We start from the raw sequence: 19,827 nt of genomic DNA, 5'->3' as shown, positions 1-19,827 counted from the left end.
AATGATTCCCACTATTTCATCCAAGCCACCCCTGAGCTTCTGCAGCAATGTTGCTTCAGTCACCTTGCACAGCAGTCTCCCCTAGTACGTACCTGAAATTTCCCCTTCCTCCCCTCCAGTCTGCTACTCCTAAGAGCTGTCATCTTCTGCAACCTATTTCATCACTTCTGTCCTTCCCTTAAAGGCCACCTACCTCAGGTCTGTACTCCTTTGGCTGTAAGACATTATAGTCTCTTACCCACCCTTCCTGGTCTTGACATTCAGACATGATGCCCTGTTCCTTAACTACTTGGTCTGCTGTGTGAAGGCACGCGCTCGCATTGACACTCCCAAACCAGGTGACTCAAATATTGCTCACAACATAGCTATGGTAGTGCTCACCAACTGCCTATGTATTTATCGAACTTAGTAGGTTGTACAACCCATGCTGAATGACCCTGCTAACAGTCCTAGAGCTGGCTAGGTTATTCAAGCTGCAGCCATCTACCTTAGGCTAGCACACAGTACACTTGCTGGGCCTACAGTACTCAGGGGCATTATGGCTATTGAGGCAACACAGGATTTTGCTGTACAAGTGTTTCTATACTAAGTCCCAAACCCATCCAACAGGGACACCCAGTCACTTCTAGGTAGTTACAGCTTCTTTTCCCATTTCATTCTAAAAAATGAAGGACAGGCATGAAATCTTTTTGTGACTCTCCATGGAGCTGAGAATATGTGCTGCATACACACAACTGAAACATGGTTGCTCTGGTTCCCACTTGCACTCAAAGAGCTTGCAGCATTTACTGGTCTCCCCGTCAGACGAAACTGAACCCCTTGCCTGCAGCATCCCCACTGAGTTTGTGGCCAAGGCCGGTTACCTGCTATCAGAGGCTGGCTGCTGGACTGCCCAAAGTGGGCACCATGATGAAGGAAGGCACTGTAGCAAGGCGTGGACGCATCGTCTGAAAGGGCCATGTGGAAGGGCTGAAGATCAGCCTGCCCAGAGCCGACCGGCGTGGTGGGGGTGAAAGGGGTGAGAGAGGCTCCATGAGGCTCTTGCTTTATACTGAGGGGAGAGGAGAGGTTTTCTGTGGTAGGGTAAGGGATGGACACAGACAGACAAAGGGAACAGGGGGAGGAAGAGGAGGGTGGGGAAGGGAGGAGAGGAAGAACAAAATGGGTAAATGAAAATGGAGTGGTTAAAATCTACAGGGAAATTAATTTAAAAACAAAAATAAAAATAAAAAGGTTAGGAGTAGATCAGAGGAGCCAGTGCTGAGACAACAGCAGTAAACGCACCTGGGGGCTAGGCTCTGACTGCAGGGATGCCTCTGCAGGGGCAGCAGGAGTTGAGGAGAATGGAGTGCAGTGGCAGATGGGAGGAATGGGATGCAGGAAAAGGAGAGGTGAGGGAGGGAACATGCAGGAGAGGGAGGACGGGAAGAAGCGTAGGGTTGGGAAGGAGAAGAATGCTCTGAAGCTTCTGTGCTCCCTTTCCTGCTGCTTTCTCTCGCTGGCTGAGGGTGTATGAAGATGCTACACTTACACAATTTGGCCCAGGGAATTATACTACTTTGTCTCTTCAAACCCAAGGTAACCTTCCCCAGGAGAGCAGCGTGGTTATGAGCATCTATTAAACAGGATGCTTGGTGTAATGGCCAAAGCTTGTCAAGCCAAACTCTGTAAAAGCTTTAACAAAAAAGTGCAGCTGAAGTCTGAGGTAGTTAAAATGAAAAATGGGACTGTGCAATTAATAGGTGGATAGATAGATAGATAGATAGATAGATAGATAGATAGATCAATCAGTTGATCTCATTCACAGTGGCACACTTTGGGGCTTTAACCATAAAAGCAGTCAGTACTGAGTCTGGTTGTTCGCAGAGTATAGTGTTGCCAGACAGATACCTTGACAGAGAGACATAATGGAGGGGAGGAAATGTGGGGGACTTAGAAAAGGTCTCATTTTCATTGTTGTTTGTATTGGACCTCCATTTCTGATGTGCAGATTTGCATAGGCACAATAGATACAGCTTTGAAACGGCTCCTAACTTGGCTGCCAAGTAAGAGGTTTGGGAATTGGAGAACTCTGTGACCTAAAGCATGGGTCCTCCAGAACACCCACTGTTGTTGGGTCAGCAGTAATAGAGTCCTGTATTTGAACACCTGAAAGAGAAGTATGGATGATGTGATCAGATCCGATCCAAATCATCTAGCAAACCATCCACCCTCAGGTAAACAAATTAAAGCCAATAAATGAAAGCCATCTCTCCGCCGTGATGGCAAGTGTTGCCAACGGCCTATGAAATAAGTTAGTTCTGGTGGTTTTGATTTATACAGAGAAATATAAATGTGACATATAATTAGGTCATAAATCTGACTTCATTAATGTAGAACTGGCTTAATTAACTCTAGGCACCTTATTGTGAGGCTGCATTGCTCACCTAGACAATAAAGGGCTGGGCAGTTTCTATCTGTGAATGCTGTTTATCCTGAGGCATTTATTTCCTAAAGGTTTGCTACCTGGCAAAAATGATAGCTTGCCATCTGTGTTCTCCTCCAACTACCTCTAACCTGGATGGCCAGCAAAGGTCTCTGATCACTGAGACTCCTTTGCGGCAAAGACATATGTTCATGGTTCAGTTGATTGGGAAGGATCAGTCCTGGCCAAAAGGTGTACAGTTCCTCTTTATTTAGTTTACTTATGTGAAGTCTCTGGTATGCTAAGTGAGGATTGCAATTTCTTCTCTTTTTTTTATAGGAAGTTCTGTTTGGCATGGACCTTTTGTGGAAGATATGGGGAATAGAAACTGGAGTATCTGGTTCTTGTTGCACAGTTAATGAAAGTCACCAGAGTAGACAGCACATCAGTGCCCAGCTTCTGCTTTTTACAACTATATACTATCCTGCAACCCTACCAGTGAGCCTTCACGTGCCAGTGCCAGTCTCTGTAGATGGAGAACCCTCAAAGCTATTTTTTTCCTGCATCCTCTGTCATCAGATGGCAAGGAGCGCACAGATTTACCTTCAGGCCAGACAGGCAAAGTCACCACCAGCAGTCTGGGAGGGCTGAAGCCTTTATCCAAATAATGTTGATACTAGATAATTTGGATGAATAGATCTGTCTGCAGGCAGAGGGCCAAAAGTTCCCCTGGCTTTCAGGGGCTGCAAGTGAAGTGATATTTTTCAAGGAAGCCATTTGACAGTCATACCTAAATAAACTAGGGACACTTTGGTTCTGGGCATTTTCCAGGCTCCTTTTTCAGCTCTCCATACTGTGCAAGAGAGAGCAGGTGTGGGGAGCTGCTGGGGAGGACAGAGCAAGAGAAGAAGATGGACATGGGAAGCGTGGGTGGGCAGAAGCAAGAGGTGCTATGGGCAGAGGTTAATCCTGTTTGCACAGCCCCCAGGCACGTTGGGTTTCCTAGTCCCTCCCCTGCTTTATTTCTCTTTTAAAGCATGGAATTTTCAGCTATAATCCTTCCTAAACCGCAGCATTTTTCAGGCGCTCTGTGTAAGTGAAACCATAATCTCTGGTAAAACAGACCGCTTAAGCTGCTGTAGCATTAGGCCAATCTGATCCAGCCCCTGGATTTCCGCTCTGCCCAGCCACCACAGAGAGGATTTCAGCCTGAAAGACTGTCTAAAGCCCTTGCAATGGGAACAACAGTGCCAGGCCTTGCCTTGCAAAGCTGAGAAGGGTTAAGGGACCAGGAGCTATTTGTCCCAGTGCTGTGAGGCTGTTAAAGCTCCTGTCAGACTCACAGCAGAGATGAGCCCAGCCCTCTCTTGAACACATCAAGGCTTATGAAGAAAAATTCCTCGCACCTTCCAGAGGCAGCACCACTTACTCAGTGCGGGGGGATAAAGAAGTCAACAGTAACATGGCAAAGAGACTGGGACACAATAATGCTAAACACTCTTCTCTCTAATAGTGGAGAGGAGGCAAGGATAAGGTCAGACAGCGAATGATTGCACAACCAAAACTCAGACTTTTATGTGTCTATTTATCTACCTGTCTATCTTTCCCTCTGCGGTCTGCAACTGTGCAGACATAACTTATATCCCATGTATCTTTACTGGTGGATGGCATTTACCAATTTTTACTCCTTTGTTGTCCAGCTCTCCCCTGACTAAAAGCACCTGAATTCTGTCTCCGATATAACTCCTGCCACTGCTATGCTGGAATAATTGCCCCAGCAGTGAATTATAGCTCCAAAGTGTGTCAGTGTAGATGAGATCAATTGATTGATCTATCTATCCACCTGTGAATGGCACAGTCTCATTTTTCATTTTAACCACCTCAAACTTCAGCTGCACCTTTTTTGTTTTCACTTCCGATTTTCTCCATTCTCTAATTCTTTTGTATTTGTGATGGAGAACTTGCCCCTTCCTACCCCAAGTCCTGCTAGTGCCAGCAAGCTGTGGAGCAGTGCTGTACTGGCTTGTCTGTGTCTTGGGGGTGTCCCTCAGTAAGGCTGCATCAGGGAACCCCAAGGTATCTGTCAGTGTCTTATTCCTAAGGCTGGAATACTGACCTGTAATCAAATGGGGGGTGGAATGAGTTTTCAACCCCCCAAAGCAGCAGAAATCTACTCCTGTCCCAGGCTCCTTTCTTTTTCTAAATGGCAAACAATATCCTTGTTTATAAGCAACAAAAAAATACTACCCAATGTCAAGGTGGGGGAAATTTGAAAGGGTCAGCAGGGTGGGGATATAGCTGGAAACATAGCAGAGGACTACGTATTTTCTGCATCTCTTGCTCCTCTCTTTCTGACTGTACTTGCTGAGTTATGGCTGTTTTTCTTCCTTTCTAACCCTCTCCTCTGTTATTCTGGCGGAGAGCTAGAACTGGTGATCTCTGGCCTAAATTCCCCCTGCGAATGAAGGGATTTTGGCCAGACAGGGTGAGAGGAAGATTCACAGCTTTGGGTTCCTACAGAGACTCGTCTCAGCTTTTATCGTGCTCTCTGCTGCTGAAGGGAAGGGAAGCAGGGGGTTTTGCAGGACTAGATAAGCTGCTTGTTTTTCCTTGCTGGCTTCCTGGAGGATAAGCTACCTGCATCCAGTGCTCCTTTTCTTTTCAGTAAACAAAGAATATCAAGATGGCACATCCCTGCGTAAAGGATGGCTTACACACACCCGCTTAACAACACTGCTTACCATCTTGACAATGTTTAGCGTTCATCACCTTTTCCTGGGGTTTCTATCAAATACTTATATGGCCCCAGTGCCTCACTCTTTAGAACACACATCCTTACAGCATCCCTTAGGGATCACTGTTTTCTCTGTGAGGAACTGAGCCCAGAGAAGACATAGACAAGTTCGTGTAGGAACCCCGTGCCAAAGCTGAATCTTATCTCAGGTGTTTTGAATCCTATGCATGTATCCACCATTGAAACATCTTTTCCCATATTTGCATTCTCCATTCCTTAGAAAGGTTTCATTGTGGCAAACAGAATGGGACTGGGTCCTCAGCATTCATAAACTGGTGAGTTTACACTACAGCCAGGGGAGTCACATTGCTTTATCCCACATGAGAATCTTGCCTCAGAAATTCTAGAAGTCATGCAAAAGACCAAACTGGACTGACACAGCATATCTTTCAGTTTGCTTTTTTTCATGTCAGAAGAACCACTTCTTTTTTCATTTCTTAGTTTTCTAGCTTTTCTTTTGCAAGCAAAAGAAATGCTCTTGCAAAAGAGCAGAAGCAAATTATGCAAGTTGCACTGAAGATAAAGATCATCCTATTTTTATTCCCTTCTCTGTGATCATAACAGACCTTTGCTAGAACAACTGCAAAGCGTGCAAAGACTAATCTGCTTCTCGTTGTACCTTACTTGTCTTCTCTTTGTATTCCTGCTGACTGGAGAATGAGCCTTGGGTGTTCAGGTTTATTTTCTGTTTCTGCATAGGTCCATCCATGTTCTTAGGCCAATACTTTACTTGTGGGTTGTTGAAATACATGTTTAAAGAAACAACCTTGGATTGCTTTCTCCTGAGAGTCAAAACTGTTGTGATGTCACTGATGTCAAGTTTTGAAATCTATTTGCCCCATTTTTTATACAACTGAATTTTATAAATCTAGATTTTGTGTCTGATCTTATTAACTGGTGCTCTCCAAGTAAACTGACTTGCTAACTCTTTATGATACTTTGGAGAGAAAAAGTTTGATAGTCTTTGTACAGAGTAAAACATGGAGCTTCCAGTAGACCTGTGATCTGGACTTCCTCTTTGAAGCTAATTGAATACTGGTTGTGTTAATCACTTGAGAACTCCACTGAAGTCAACTTCATGTGGCTCTAAGTACATTTGTTTGCAGATGGCGCTGATGAAGGAAGATGTGCTTTAAAGCCTTGGGGGGGAAAAAGTACAACTTGTGCACTTGGCAAACAGAGAAGTTCAGTGGAGTTCATACTCTTGTCCCCTTTCTTGAGTCCCAGCCCATCAGGTTAGGCAATTACTTCTTGCCTTAAAGTGTAGCATACACTTATTCCTTGGTGGGTTGGAACTTGAATGGTACCTCTTAAACAAGATGCTTTTGAAATATATGCTGGGAAATGTAATTAGAACAGAACGTGTTAGTTTTTCACACTGTCCCCATTATAGGTATCTCCAAGGTTTCATCACAGTGATATTCTACTGATCATAAGATAGGATAGATCTTCCTGGGTAGCCCACAGCAATCCTAAACCTACAAAGAAGTGCCAAAGATTGCTGTAAGCTCTCCATTTCTCTGAAAGACTGCAGTGGGCAATTTCAATTGTACAAGCAGCTGGCCTGGTTAAAGCCAGTGCTGACAGGTGTTGCTTAACTAGGATATAAAGCACAGTCTTTGCTGTCAGTGGGCAAATATCTACATCACAAAATTTTTCATCATAGCCATACTTATTGGATCCTTCATTCAGCCTCAAAAGAAGAGGCAAAAACGGAATTGTTGGGAAGACTATATAGTTCTTTTCTCTAAAAAAGTCCCTTTTTGTCCGGCAGCATAGAGTGTGGCAGCCTGCAACGCTGTCCCCTTGCTGAGGGAAATTGGATTGGAAATGCCAATTCACTGCTATTGTCATTACCCAGTTCACTTAAATGCTAATTTAAGGAAGGCAAAGACATGTTTTCTTTTGGGTCCCTCCATTTCTGGGTTCCTCACTTCAATATGCTTTTCAAGCCCACAAGCTGCCTTCTTCAGCATCATAAATTTATTGTCAGTGAAACTTCCATTGGATGCATGGAAATAGTTTATGTTATTCCTTTCCCGCCCGCTATTCCTGTCTGTTCCAGGGATCGTTCATCTGACCATCTATCACCCTCAGCCATTTGGTCCTGGAGAAGAGTAGTAACACCTTTTGCCTTTCCAAATTCCTTGACTAGATAAGATATTATCTCTTCTTAGGAATGGGAAACAGTTGATGAAATTTGGAGGTCCTGTGGACTTCTACTTTTGCTGATTCCTCATCTTAAATAGAGGAGAGGCTTGCTCACAGAAAATACCTCCTTCGTTTTGATGAGGCAGGATAGTAACAACCTTGTAGCAGCCACGTGAATGATTATCATATTCCATTTTCAGGGCATTGGGGCATCCAGAGATGTGCCCAACAGGCTGCTTGACTGCTGGCGCCTGCAGCCATGATGCTGTGCCGCAGAGCGGGGGTCTGCATATGTAGGATTTGCCATCACCAAAGCCAATTTGGGGCCCCTAGCAGTTTGTTAAAGAGGTTTTCTTAAGTCAGCTCAGTCCAGCCCTGACCAGGGCCATTGCTCGCTGGCGTCAGAGGCTAAAGTGGATTGGAGCAAGACAGGAAATTTTCACTAGTACGAACAAGGAAAAGGGGAAGGAAATGCTCCCCCTCTCAGCGTAATGATATAAGTACAACTGAATGTAATGGTCAGTTTTAATCATGTTTTAAAACAGCAAGCTGGATCAACTTGTTTTACATTTGCACTATGAGGCTGTTTTCTAAAAGGTTGAATTTTATGGGTAGTAACAAATGTTTTGACAAATACAAAACTTACACTAAACGTGGTTATTTCAATTTTTGCTAAGTAGATGAACTGCATCTGTGCACACTTATTTAAGCAATTATGTTGTTTAATATAATTTGTCTTTACATATTATTATATGAGAAAATAGTGAACGATGAGTCCATATTATTATTTTATTAGATTATTAACTTTTTACTTGTGATTGGTGTCAAGTTATATTTGGATGGAAATTAGAATTAAATTAAAAACAGTATTTGTAATTATTCATGCTAATTAAATAAAATGACCACAAGTTCCCTGACTTCCTAAATATACTAGAGCAGAAAAAGCAAGCTTCTCTAAGCAGGTTTTGCATTAAAAATGACTTATTAAATGAAGGAAAGGATATATATAAGGAGGAAATTGAACTGATTTTAGAACCTGATTTTAGAACTAATAGATCTCATCCTTTCACACCAAGCTTAATTCACTCACTGACAGAGGAAAACAAATGTTCCTGCTTTTTCAAATCCTAGTTTGTTTCTTAGTTTTGAATGACCTGGTTATTGAACTGAACAAAATTCTCTTCAGTTCAGTCACTAAGCTGAAATGAAGGAAATATTATCTTTTCACCTTGCATGAGGCTAAAGTTCTCAAAAGATTGTTTATCATTTCAGAAAAACTTTGGATCCAGGTGTCTAGGCAGTGCTTTCTCCATGCTTAGCATCACAGCTTTCTTGAAAACTTTCACAGAAATCAGATGCTGTTTAAAGTACTATTTTTGTATGTCTTTCAGACATAGCAAGTAGCCTTAATATGTCAGTAATTTTTTTTTTTTTTGCATACATTCATGTATGAATTTAAAAAATTAACTTAAACTGAAAAAAAATCTGACCCCATGCCACAGAGGGGAGGTCTGGAGTAAAGTGAGATCGATGGGGTTCATGCTTTTTTGGTGCCTTTGTTTGACACATTGTGAGTTGTCGTCAGGATTTCTCACCCTGGATGGTATTTGTTACTTTAGGGAAAAATTTATTTCGCAGCGAGAAGGAAACATTTTCTATACAGGACCTGGTAGCTGTTTTGGTGGGTGGTGATGCTTTTAAGAGTTACCTTTTCCTGTTAATAGGTGCTAACCATAGCACAGAAGCACTCAGAAACCTCCTCACAGGAAGAGAAGGGGACGCATACTCCCATTTCAGTCAACAGTAGAAGTTGCTAAAGTGCCTTTTTTGCCCCGTTTTTCTTGGACTTGTCTTTTACCTTTACTTTTCTTTGTAGATCTCACTGATTGTAGTGGGCTGGCAAACAAGGTCTATTTAGTTAAAACTGCTGGGATTCAATTAAGGGAAGTTTTTCTTTACCTTTGCTGTAATTTTATGATCCATTAGTAGGTAAATCCTGCCCTTTAGTAGTCTGTTAATAAACAAGTTTCAAGCCATACATGAAAAGTCCATTGTGTTTTATCTCCCATAGTGCTGCCTCTCTGTTGGGTAACTTCTGGGCTAGATAATTAAGTTGGAAAGGACTCTGCTCCCAAACTATTAATCTAAGTGCCCAGACTCAGAACCTGGTTTGAAGACACAGCACTTCTTTCATGCATGCCTATTCCAAAAGACCTGACTTCTGCTGGCACTTAAAGAAGGATCTTAACCTTTGTTCTCAAAGGTTTCAAGGCTTCTGTGAACAACCTTGTGCTTTTAAAGTACTCCTGTTGCTAGTGCCAAAATCTTGAAGTTATCCTCCACTCACCTCTTGGGTGTTAGCTACTGAGTACCTTCCAAAATCAAAGACCTGTGGAAACTACTGAATAAAAGAAAGCTATTGAGGTTTTCTGTGTTTACTTAGCCCTGTACAGGTTTATACTCATCTGCCTGGGCTGTTTGCCTTCCATAGAAATAACTGAAGTAGAACATCTCTGAACAACAGAATTCTTGTCTTGGTGTTCAACTGCGTGTACTCACCTTACCTTGTTATGTTCAAGCTTGGATCTTTGCTTCTAGGAAATCTGATTGGCATCCAAAGATACTGTCCAAGGAACTGTCAGGGATCTATGCCAATCTAGCTATGATGGCCATGCAACATCGAGGCAAGATGTAGCTGGCCCACTGGCCTGTGTGTGAAAGAAGAGGTGAGGTGGTGTTCTCAGGCAGCTCTTAAGAGCTTTATCTCTCCAATACTTCATAAGGAAGTTGAAAATTTCTACATTGTGTGTTCTATATGAAGTACAGCGGGAGCATGTTTCCTAGCCTAGTGCCCAGCTAGCCCCTGAGTGTCAGCTCGTTCATGGAAATTCATTGCAGATACTTAATGGGGAGAAATAAGGGTGATCTGTCTGCTCCATAGTAAACAAATGTTTTTTCTTACTTGCTTTAGGAGATATGAGTAATAAATGGACCATCTAAGATGCATTAGATAGAATAATTGTCTGAAAGGCAGTGTTTGATATTGGCAGTACTAGGCAAGGCTGTGCTATATGTAACTGTGGTGCTAAGCTGTGTCTTTGAATAGATCCCCAAGACTTTGAGGAAGGCCTTCCTGTATGTTGGGGAGGTGGCTCCCTGTTTTGCAGCATTTCTAGCTCTTCAATTCCAGGAAGCTCACAGACAGATAAAGGGACTTCAGCAACATCTGTACTTCACTATCTCACTACATTCCAAGATTTTAGGTAGTTACATATTGTTGAAGTTCTGATGGCTTTTGGAGGGGTGAACAGTGTGAGCTGAGAGAGCTTGCTGAGGAAACCTAGTCGTGAGCCAGAGAGAGGAGAAGGATTTTCTCTGAAGTCTTCAGAAGGGGCAAGAATCCAATACCAGACAGGTTTGGTTTGGAAAGAGCTAGTGATACTTTTTTCTGTCTGGGAAGACTGAGTTGGGGAGACTTTCTTGTAGACTGAAGCTAAATCTTACATCCTGACATGATTGTACACAGAGCTTGTACCCTGCATGGGTGGATTTGTTTCACATTTGTTTCAGATATCACCTGGGTTCACAGACTGCCCTGGGACAAGAGCAAAGAGGCATTTCAAAGATGACACTATAGCAGCAAAACAGGCAGCCAGCAATTCAGTACTCGCTGTTACTCCAATATCCCTTCTTGGGAGAGGGATCTGGGTGATACCAAAGAAATCTGCATGCTCCCAGCCTCTTCCTTAATTTCCTGGCTGGGGCAGATCAGGAGGCAGCACTGAGTTCCTCACCTCTCTGGTCCTTGCTGAAAGCATTGCCCAGCCCTATAGCAAACATATCATGAATCATTCATCTTTAATAGATTATGCAAATTGAGGACATCAGATCAATGAAGATCAATAACTGCAACCATTTAATTGCCAGCAAAAACATTTTAAGAATGAGCATTATCTGCAGTCCTTTCTTGGGTAATGGCACCATTAATCCAAACATTGGATCCTGGCCTAAGTGTAGAGGAAAAATTCTCCACCCCTCTTCCCCTCCTGCCTTTCAGGGTGTTTGAGGGGTTTTTTTCCCTTTTCATTTCCAGTTTCTAAGTTTCCCCATCATTACCAGCAGTGAACAGCTCCCAACGCTAATAGTTCTGCTTTTGTTACTCTGTGCTGATTGAAATGTCGCATACAGATTGAGATGTTAGTGCTAAGTTGCCACCTGGGAATGTCAAGCTGGGTCTGAAATGAACTTTTCTCACTCTTGGATCCAGATGGATCAGATGGGGATGTTCTCGAGCTGAGCTGGGAGTGTTGCAGGGAACAGAGTGGGGATGGCACAGGGTTGGGGGGACATGAAGAAGATTTTCTGCCTCAGCCCGCAGCCTCTTCTGTGAGGCCAAATCTGTCTCCTGCTGTCCCTTTGTGAGAGTCATGTCCAAAGCTTGTGCAGTGTCTTCGGAACAGGCACTGCTTGTGCAGCCTTCAGAAATTCTGCTCTCATGTTAATGGGCTGGAATTCACCACCTTCACTTAGGCAGAAGGACTAAAAAGAATTATTTTAATGGCCCTTTTGAATCTTAAACTCTGATTTTAGGCGCCTCACCTTTTCATCCATCTACAGGGATCTGCCTTCCATGAAGGAAGGACAGTACTGCTCTCCTACTGGCTTTGCCCCCCAAAGACTCACAGTATTACAGTATTTCCTGTAAGAGATGTAGATCTGCTAAATGGTAGATGGACACCAGCTGAGTTTTGTCTTGCATATGCAAATACAAAGAAAGGTGGAACAATTTTGCCACAGCTGAGCCATTTTTTTCTGGGTGGCTAAGAAACTGCATGGCTACAAGGATCCTGGATCAAGCCTCATAGCAGTAAACGCCATGAAAAAAGTCTGCAGATGTCACACTTTCCAGACACTCCCTAAATATGCAGTTCACCTGCTGATGGTTCTCCATGACATTTTGCAGACCTCACACTGGATCTCCTCTGTATTTGGGGTAACTGTTACTAATCCTGCCCGGTCCCAAAGTTCTGGTAGCCAAAAGTTGCACATAATAATATGCCTTTGCTCAGTGTTCGCTGAACAAGCAACAACTGCCTGCCTCAGCCATGAGCTGCTTTGACCTCAGGGGCTATTAGCTGGGGCTTCTGCAAGAGAAAGTTGAGATAGAAACTCCAGTGCTCTTGATTCTCTGCCATCAGAGGACAGCTTTTTGGCCAAGAGGCAACATCTCCTTCCCTTGCTAACAGGATTTAGACCTCTTTGTCATGAGTTATTTCTCAGCTTACACTGCAAGATTTCTAGAGGGGCCAGAGCAGTTGTAGGGCAAGGGGGATATACCAAACTGGGGTGAGTCACTCAGGCCTTGCCAGCTGCTCTAGCTACCCAGGAGGAGATGTGCAAATCTATGGTAGCTGTGTGACCAGCGAGCAGTGGCAACTAAAGCCTGAGAAGAAGGGCTATGGCACCAGAATATCCCCTATGGCTCTAGACACGCACAGGGCAGGCAGTCTAACACTAGTATCGGGGTGGCATGCCCGCGGCCCCAGGACAGCCCTGTGCCACGCAGGTCCTGCACGTGCCACCAGCAGAGAGGAAGTTTCTGTGGAGCAGCTGCTGCAGAAATTGCCTCCTACTTCTGTGCATCCGGATTCCTCTACTGTCTTGCACTTGCTCTCCTTTCCTACTCTCCCAGTCACACCTGAGTTTAATGTGCCCACAGGTGAGGGAAGGGGGAAGGGTGTGAAAAAATTTCTTTTGCTAGCTGCTGTTAGAGACTCGTGGGCTTAAGGAAGAGGGAGTTTAGCAGTTACAGTTCAGCAGACCTCAGTATTTAGTTTGCAAATGCCCCCATCCAAATGCCAGAGCTAAATAAAACTTAAATTATAATTTCTCCCTGAGATAACCAAGTGCGGATCACAGGTAAGCCACGACCCTCTTGTTCTCAGACACAAAGGAAAAAATCACAGTGCATATTTGGCAATACCTGTCCCCCACCAACATCCATCCCTAAGCCCCATCTGGGCACACAAATTCCCGATTTACGCCTGGGTTTGCCTGTCTTTGAGTCACACCTGGGCACCTCTCGGTGTACCCAAAACCGCCAATACTCTGAATTTCAAGCTTCTCTTGAGCCCTTACATCCTCCACAGTCTTTCTGTCTCTTTCCATGTTTGCCACAGAGGGATATCTTGCATTAGCAGAAAAAGCAGAAGCTAATGGTGATGAGGGAAATAAATAAAAAGCTTGGTTCTGCTGTTTGGTCAGGCAGCTTACCGGTCACCACAGGGTACGTCTGGGGTCCTGACACATTTGTCCCCAGGTCTGGGTTAGCAGAGGTGGATAGACTTGATTTGACTTCATCGAGACCAGGGGTCAGAGCTGGGAGGGAGTACTCATTACCCTGGGGAAGAGAGGAGAAAGACAGCTCGCTATTGATGCGCCGGGAGAAAGGGAAGGGTGTACAGATGGGGGGGAGGAAGAGGAGAGATGCAAACCCCTGCACAGATGGAAGAGGAGGAGGAGGAGGAAACGGAGAAGATGAAGTGACAAGAGGGTTGCGGGGGGGTTCCTAGGATGCGCTGTCCCACCCTCCTGTGTGCTGCTGTGAAGGGACGAGGGGTGAGGCTGGGCACGGGATCTGGCCCGCTATCTCTGGCATGACTGAGCCTTCGTTCAGCGCTGTGGGGACGGGGATGGCTGCCTGTGCCAGCCCAGGGGAGAAGAAAGGGGAAATCCACGTCCCCTCCTCTTGGCTGAGCGGAGGTGGGAGGTGTTTGCCCTGGTGACAAGGACAGCTGGGGCAGAGGACTGCAATGACACGGCTGGGACAGGGGGGCTGTAGGAAGGAGCCAGTGTTGGCCCACTGTAGCCAGGCTCTCTGCTGAGTCGTCTGCCTCCCCTCCGCTGTTACCTCTGTCCTAGCTCTTTAAAAACAAACAAAGAAGCCTCATCCCCTGCCTCTGTCACTCTGTGCATTGGGGTATGAAATTGGGGAGGGGGGAGCCACATGGCTAACAGAAGGGTGGGAGGGGGAGAGCCATTGAATCTGAAAGGGTGTCCTGTCCGAAAGGCTCTGGTAATTGCCTTTTTATTGTAGCAGCCTCCGGACCAGACGCGGGAGCTGGAGAAACCGGGAAGGCTACAAAACAGCAGGAAAAGTTGCTCTGATTAATATTACGTTAAATTAAAACTGATTTTCTGCTCTTTCTGCTCCGTTTTTTTCCATGCGCTTCCCCAACCCCCTCCCCACATCTCCCCCTCCTCCAGCGGGCTCCCCACACGCTGCCCCCTCCCCGCCCCTGTCCCTGCTTGGCTAGGACTGCCTAGTCATTTCCAATTCCTTCTCGTATTGATCTTCCTGTAGAAATCAGTTTTGTAATTAGCTGCAAATTAGGCCTTCTACTGGGGGTGAGCCTGCCCCCTGATTTATCACCAGAGTAATTCGCTGTGATCGGAGAGAAATTAAAATGAACTCAATTAGGCTTCGGATTTGCTTTATGGGCCCTGCTCAGAGTTTCAGGGGGAAAAATGACTGTGCTGGTGCTTAATAGTCTAATGAAAGTAAATAAAGGTTATTCATTGTAATAAACCCAGGGACTCTGGGATGAAGGGAGTCCACAGCCAGCCTCTCCTTCTCTTCCTTTGTTGGTTTATGGCTTGGGGCGGTTTAAAAAGACTTTTGATTTTCATTTTATTAAGACAAACAGCTTTTGGGATAAAAGGCCGGGGAAGCGGGGGAGTAAGGGAAAGGGGGAGCAGAGCTGCAGAAGTGTGGAAAACTAGGTTGGAGATGGGAGTCAAGCCTCAGCTTTGGGCCATGAAGGAAAATGCTCTGCTAAAGCCTGACCCTGTGGCTCGCTGGTCACCAGTGTGATCCGAGAGTGCAGGAGTTTCCGTGCAGTGCTGTGTGCCGGTGAACATGCATGGCAGTGTTTGCGTGTTCATGGCAAGAACATGCCCGCATACCTGCAGGTGTGTGTGCAGGGGGAAAGGCGGACATGGGGATTTAGGGAGAGCACAGTGTGCGCGTATACGGCAAGTTCACGAGAGGAGGTAGAGCTCGTGTATACACGTGCATCAGGACAGCGATATATTTACAACTAGAAAGTGCTGTAAAACATACATGTGATGTATGTGCAATAACAGGTCAGTGCGAGAACAAGGGGTGAAGAGGGGGAGAGCGATTTCGGTGAGGGAATCTCCCTGCCATCATCCTATGGGCGCCTGTGGGTCCCCATTACCAGGCCAGGCCCTCACCTGCTCAGATTTGATGTGCTCTGATGTTTGAAAGACGTCAGGGTAAGAAGGACGCTCAAAAACTCGATCTAAAGCTTCCAGCTGCTGCTGGGTGAAAGTGTCGCCACGAAGGTGCTTCCGCAAACTGTCCACGCTGCTCTGGGAATCTCCGTTGGGAACTGAGCCCTCGGATACATCTGCAGGGCACAGACAGAGAAAACAGGGAGTTAGCACCACCCTGGCTCGGATCAGCAAGGGATGCGGGACAAGGACAGAGCGGGGCCCTCTGCCTCCTCCACCCAGGGAGCTGTGCCGCTCCTGCAGGAAGGGGAGGCTGCGGGGACCCGAGGGAAGCCCCCTCCTGTCTGCTGGAGCAGCCGGGCTGCTCCCGCGGGCTCCGTGGGACTCTCCTGCCCAGGGTGAGTGAGGCTGTGGAGAATGGTGCTCGGCTCAGAGATGAGTTTTGGTTCCGCTGATTTTCAGTGTTAAAAATTGCCAAATCTCCGTTGCTGAGCATAAAATGGGAGCAAAGCACAGCGATTAGCATCGCTAGAAGGCAGCTCACAGAGAAACCAGAGTGCTGAGAATGGACCTGCACTGGAGAGGGCTGAGGAAGCCTGGAACGGAGAAAGGGCTCTCTTACAGCTCGGAAGGGAGTCAGTCTTTGTTGTAGCTCCCCGGTCCCAATAGAAATTATATCTCTGTTATAATTTCCTTCTCATCTGATCTTGTCCTGTTGTACCCCAGATGAGTCTTTCATCCCCCTCAGATAACAGGAATGATCCTGTTTCTGACTCCATGTTTCACCAGAGACAAGTCTCTCCCTGTGGAATGTCCATCCTGTCCAACATACACTGGTTTCTGTTATGACCTCTGTCCCGTTCTCCTACGTGTAGCTTGTGATTTATCACAACCCGTATCTCTGTTTTAAAACTCCCTCCAAAATGAGATGAATCTTTGTCTGTGTCGGTTCCCCTTCCTATCCAAAATGAATTATTGTATTACAAAACCTAGTCCTACTCAGTCGGAACTGGCCTTCCTGGTAATACTTTGTTCTTACTAGGAAAAAAGCCCTTTTCTGGTAGCAGCATTGCCAGAAGTGCATCTCTGTCCCTGCAACAGCCCTCTGACACAGTCCAATTTCACTGTTGTGCCTCCTGCCCCGTTCCAGGTATCCCTATCTCTGTTGTGCCATCCCACATCTCACAGCCCACTCATTCCCTCCGAGGTGAGTCCATTATAAATGCCCTGCCCCATCCAAAGTGAATCTTTCCCTGTGATAAACCATCTTATCACCCACCTGGTTTTGGTTTGTTTGCCGCCCTCCCCCCCCCCCCCCCCCCATTATCCCCCAACTCAAATGAGGTGCATTTATCTCGCTTATAACCCCTTTTTATCTGAAGTGAGTGAGTCTCCTGCTATTAGCATCTGTCACATCCAAGGTGAGTCTGTCTGTTATAACCTCCTGTCCCAGCTGAAGTGAATCTTCCTTTGTCATAATCCCTCATCTCATCTGAGGCAAGTCTGCTCATTATAATCTTCTCCAACTGTGCTGAGTATCTTTCTGCTGTCACCTCAGCCTAACTTTGGTAAGACTGGTTATAATCCCCTGTCTCATCCATGCTGATATACCTCCATACCCTCCATGCTGAATCTCTACCTACTGTGCTTCATCAGACACAAGTCTGACTGTCTTATCAACCTGACTAACCTAAGATCGGGTTCTTCCTCTTATGCTGTGATTACCTTCCTGCTTTTTCGCTATTATTCCTCATACTTCAACCTTTTTTGGTGTCTTCCATTCTGAATCTTAGAACCTTGCTGTCTGTCCAGAAAGTGATTGAGGGATCTGTATAGATCTTTTCCCTCCTCCATGCGATTGCGAGTGTGCTCATGGGCAGACAATGCTCCCAGGAGCCTGGAGTGGCATTCACTGTGCAAGAGCCAGAACCATGCCACTCCGCTGCTTCATCTTTTAGCTCGTGGATGGTGCCAAGATGGGTATTTTCCTGGCACAGTTAACGCCCAACTGGTGGCCCAGAGTTATAACTGAGCCTGCTGCCTTCTGGCTATGAGATATATCCGTTTATAGGTGATTATACGATATGATATAATCAATAGTACATTATATACAGTAACGTAGTACAGTACCACTCGCAAGACCATAGAAAATATTACATATTGATTTGTCCCAGCCAGCAGCCTTCCCTCAAGCAGCCCCTTCTCTCTTTCTTTTCCGCCCTTAGCCAGAGCAGGGCTGTTTACTGGCACTGATCCCTGGCATTTTCTCCTCTACTTGGGCTTTTTCGCACAAGGGAAAATTCTCAAGTTCCTTAAAGCTAGAGTTCATGACAGATTCGACTAAGAGAAAACAAAGCAAAGACCAGGCTTGGTGGACCGCACACTGTGTGTGTCAGTGCAGCCTTCGTGTTTTAGATGGACTGGGCTGTTACTGCAGGGTGTGGCTTTCAGGAGGACTAGCGTAGCTCGAGGCTCATGCTCCCAGTTCCAGTAGGCACTTCTCTCTGCAGAAAGCTGGCACAGAACTCCTGGGTCCAGGCTTGGAAAAAAAAAAGTGTGTTTCTGTATCAGCGCTTGTCTCAACCTGTCTGCAGCTTATGAAGCTGTTTGCCTTTGAGGATTTTTCCACACGTTTCAGTCCGTGTGCATGACTGTGCACACCATGATACTAATACACGTGCGTATTTTTGCAGTAGATCATTAGTCTGCTATTTTTTAGATTCTGCATCACCGTACATGCCTGAGCAGCCGTTTGTCTGTGGCAGCTGGTTTAGGCTATATTTGATTTTCAAGGATGGTGGCCCTACACTGTGTGTGGTGTTTGGTGTGAGTGGATGGGTGTCCACATATACGGTAAAACTTCCATCGATTGTCACTAAACCCGATTTTACCCTTAGTGAGTTGCCCTGGGTGGTTACACAGATTAGTACACGCATGCACGTGTATTTGCAATTCCTGTCTGCCTGCAGAGCCCTGTGCACGTGTGTCTCCCGTGTGTGCATGGGCCATGCCTTTGTGTGAAGAAGCTGAAACCACAGCTTTCCCAAGTCGCTGTAGGAGTCTCTTTTCCTTCATTTATTCAGGGGCCCTTCAGATCTTGACAAATCTGTCACTCTAAATTTGCGAGAGATTATGGTGCTCTCTCCCTAGCACGGAGAGAGGTGATATATGATATCTGCTGCCCCTATTGATTGCCTGATCTGGTGGCAGAGGGCTGGCGAAATGAACTTGAAATGAACATCATGCCTCAACTCATTGTGCGTATAATACACTACTTAATCCCACATTTTTCAGCCGCTATGGAATTCAATTGATCAATCATGTCCCTCTGATAGTACTGTTTTAGGGGTTATTGCTGCTCTGCTCACTGACCTTTTTATTTATTTATTTATTTGTGTCAGCGTGTGTGTGTGTGTGTGTGTGTGTGTGTGAACGCACATAAGTGCGTATGTGTATTTGGGAAACTCAGGACCAGCTGATAAGAAAGGACCTGTATAGTCAGTGGGAAATGAAAGAAAAGGATGAAGGGAGGAGAAAGGGAAGGAACAGGGTTAGATAAGAAATCAGAATGATCAAAGCAAGCAAATAGATAGGGAGAGGTGGAAAAGTTGTAAGGAGAAAGGCAATGCCTTAGTTTAGGTGAGAGTTCTGGATGGGGCGGGGGGGAGGGCGCTCTGCCATGGCCTAGGCTTTAAAATATACAAAAGAAAATAAACTTTTGACAGAGGCCTGTAGGCTACCTCGAGGTGGATCTTGTCTAAACAGCTTGCAGTAGTATTGGACTTAATAATGGTAGGGCACACAAATCCCAAACTTCACAGAGCAATAATATGAGCTGTGCATATGGATTTTACTTATGAAGCGGAGAAAGGTTCACAGAGATGATCCTGAAAGACAGATTTATATGTCTTGTGTTGCTAACACTGAGACATTCACAGTCACGGATCATTATATTTTCTTCAAAACCAAAGGACTGTAAATCCCCTGTGTTTGTTTTCTGGTGTCAAAACCTATAGAGGGTGCATTTTCATTTTTTCTCTGAAACTGCAAGGGACAGACACTTATCTCTGGTTTTAGATCAAAGTTGCACTTCTCATCTAAGCATGTGACTCTCTGAGCTGGACTATCAAGAGAAGCCTCAAATACTGCAATACTCATACACAAAGTATGGGAGCTGACAATTGTGTGAGTATGAGCAAACGTGGCAGTAAGGAGCAGAGAG

At 45.4% G+C, this 19,827-nt stretch overlaps 1 protein-coding gene and 1 long non-coding RNA gene across 7 annotated transcripts in view; one reads left to right on the top strand and one right to left on the bottom strand.

The window, feature by feature from the left end:
* The window catches only part of PAX2 (paired box 2), an 88,659-nt gene that overhangs the window by 14,283 nt on the left and 54,549 nt on the right, over positions 1–19,827 (bottom strand). For 5 of the 6 annotated variants that reach the window (XM_075505006.1, XM_075505003.1, XM_075505002.1 and 2 more), the window contains exons 6-7: positions 15,606–15,781; positions 13,623–13,749 (exon numbers count right to left, since the gene is read on the bottom strand). In XM_075505006.1, coding sequence (XP_075361121.1) covers positions 13,623–13,749; positions 15,606–15,781 — 303 coding nt within the window. Of the gene's footprint in view, positions 1–863; positions 1,074–13,622; positions 13,750–15,605; positions 15,782–19,827 lie in introns of all 6 variants that reach the window. The other variant, XM_075505001.1, reaches the window with a different exon arrangement.
* The window catches only part of LOC142411305 (uncharacterized), a 192,246-nt gene that overhangs the window by 127,821 nt on the left and 44,598 nt on the right, over positions 1–19,827 (top strand). The gene's annotated exons all lie outside the window — the stretch shown is intronic.

Source organism: Mycteria americana, chromosome 6 (genome assembly GCF_035582795.1).
Source record: "Mycteria americana isolate JAX WOST 10 ecotype Jacksonville Zoo and Gardens chromosome 6, USCA_MyAme_1.0, whole genome shotgun sequence".
Taxonomy (NCBI): domain Eukaryota; kingdom Metazoa; phylum Chordata; class Aves; order Ciconiiformes; family Ciconiidae; genus Mycteria; species Mycteria americana.
This window is presented reverse-complemented; position numbering and strand designations above follow the sequence as displayed.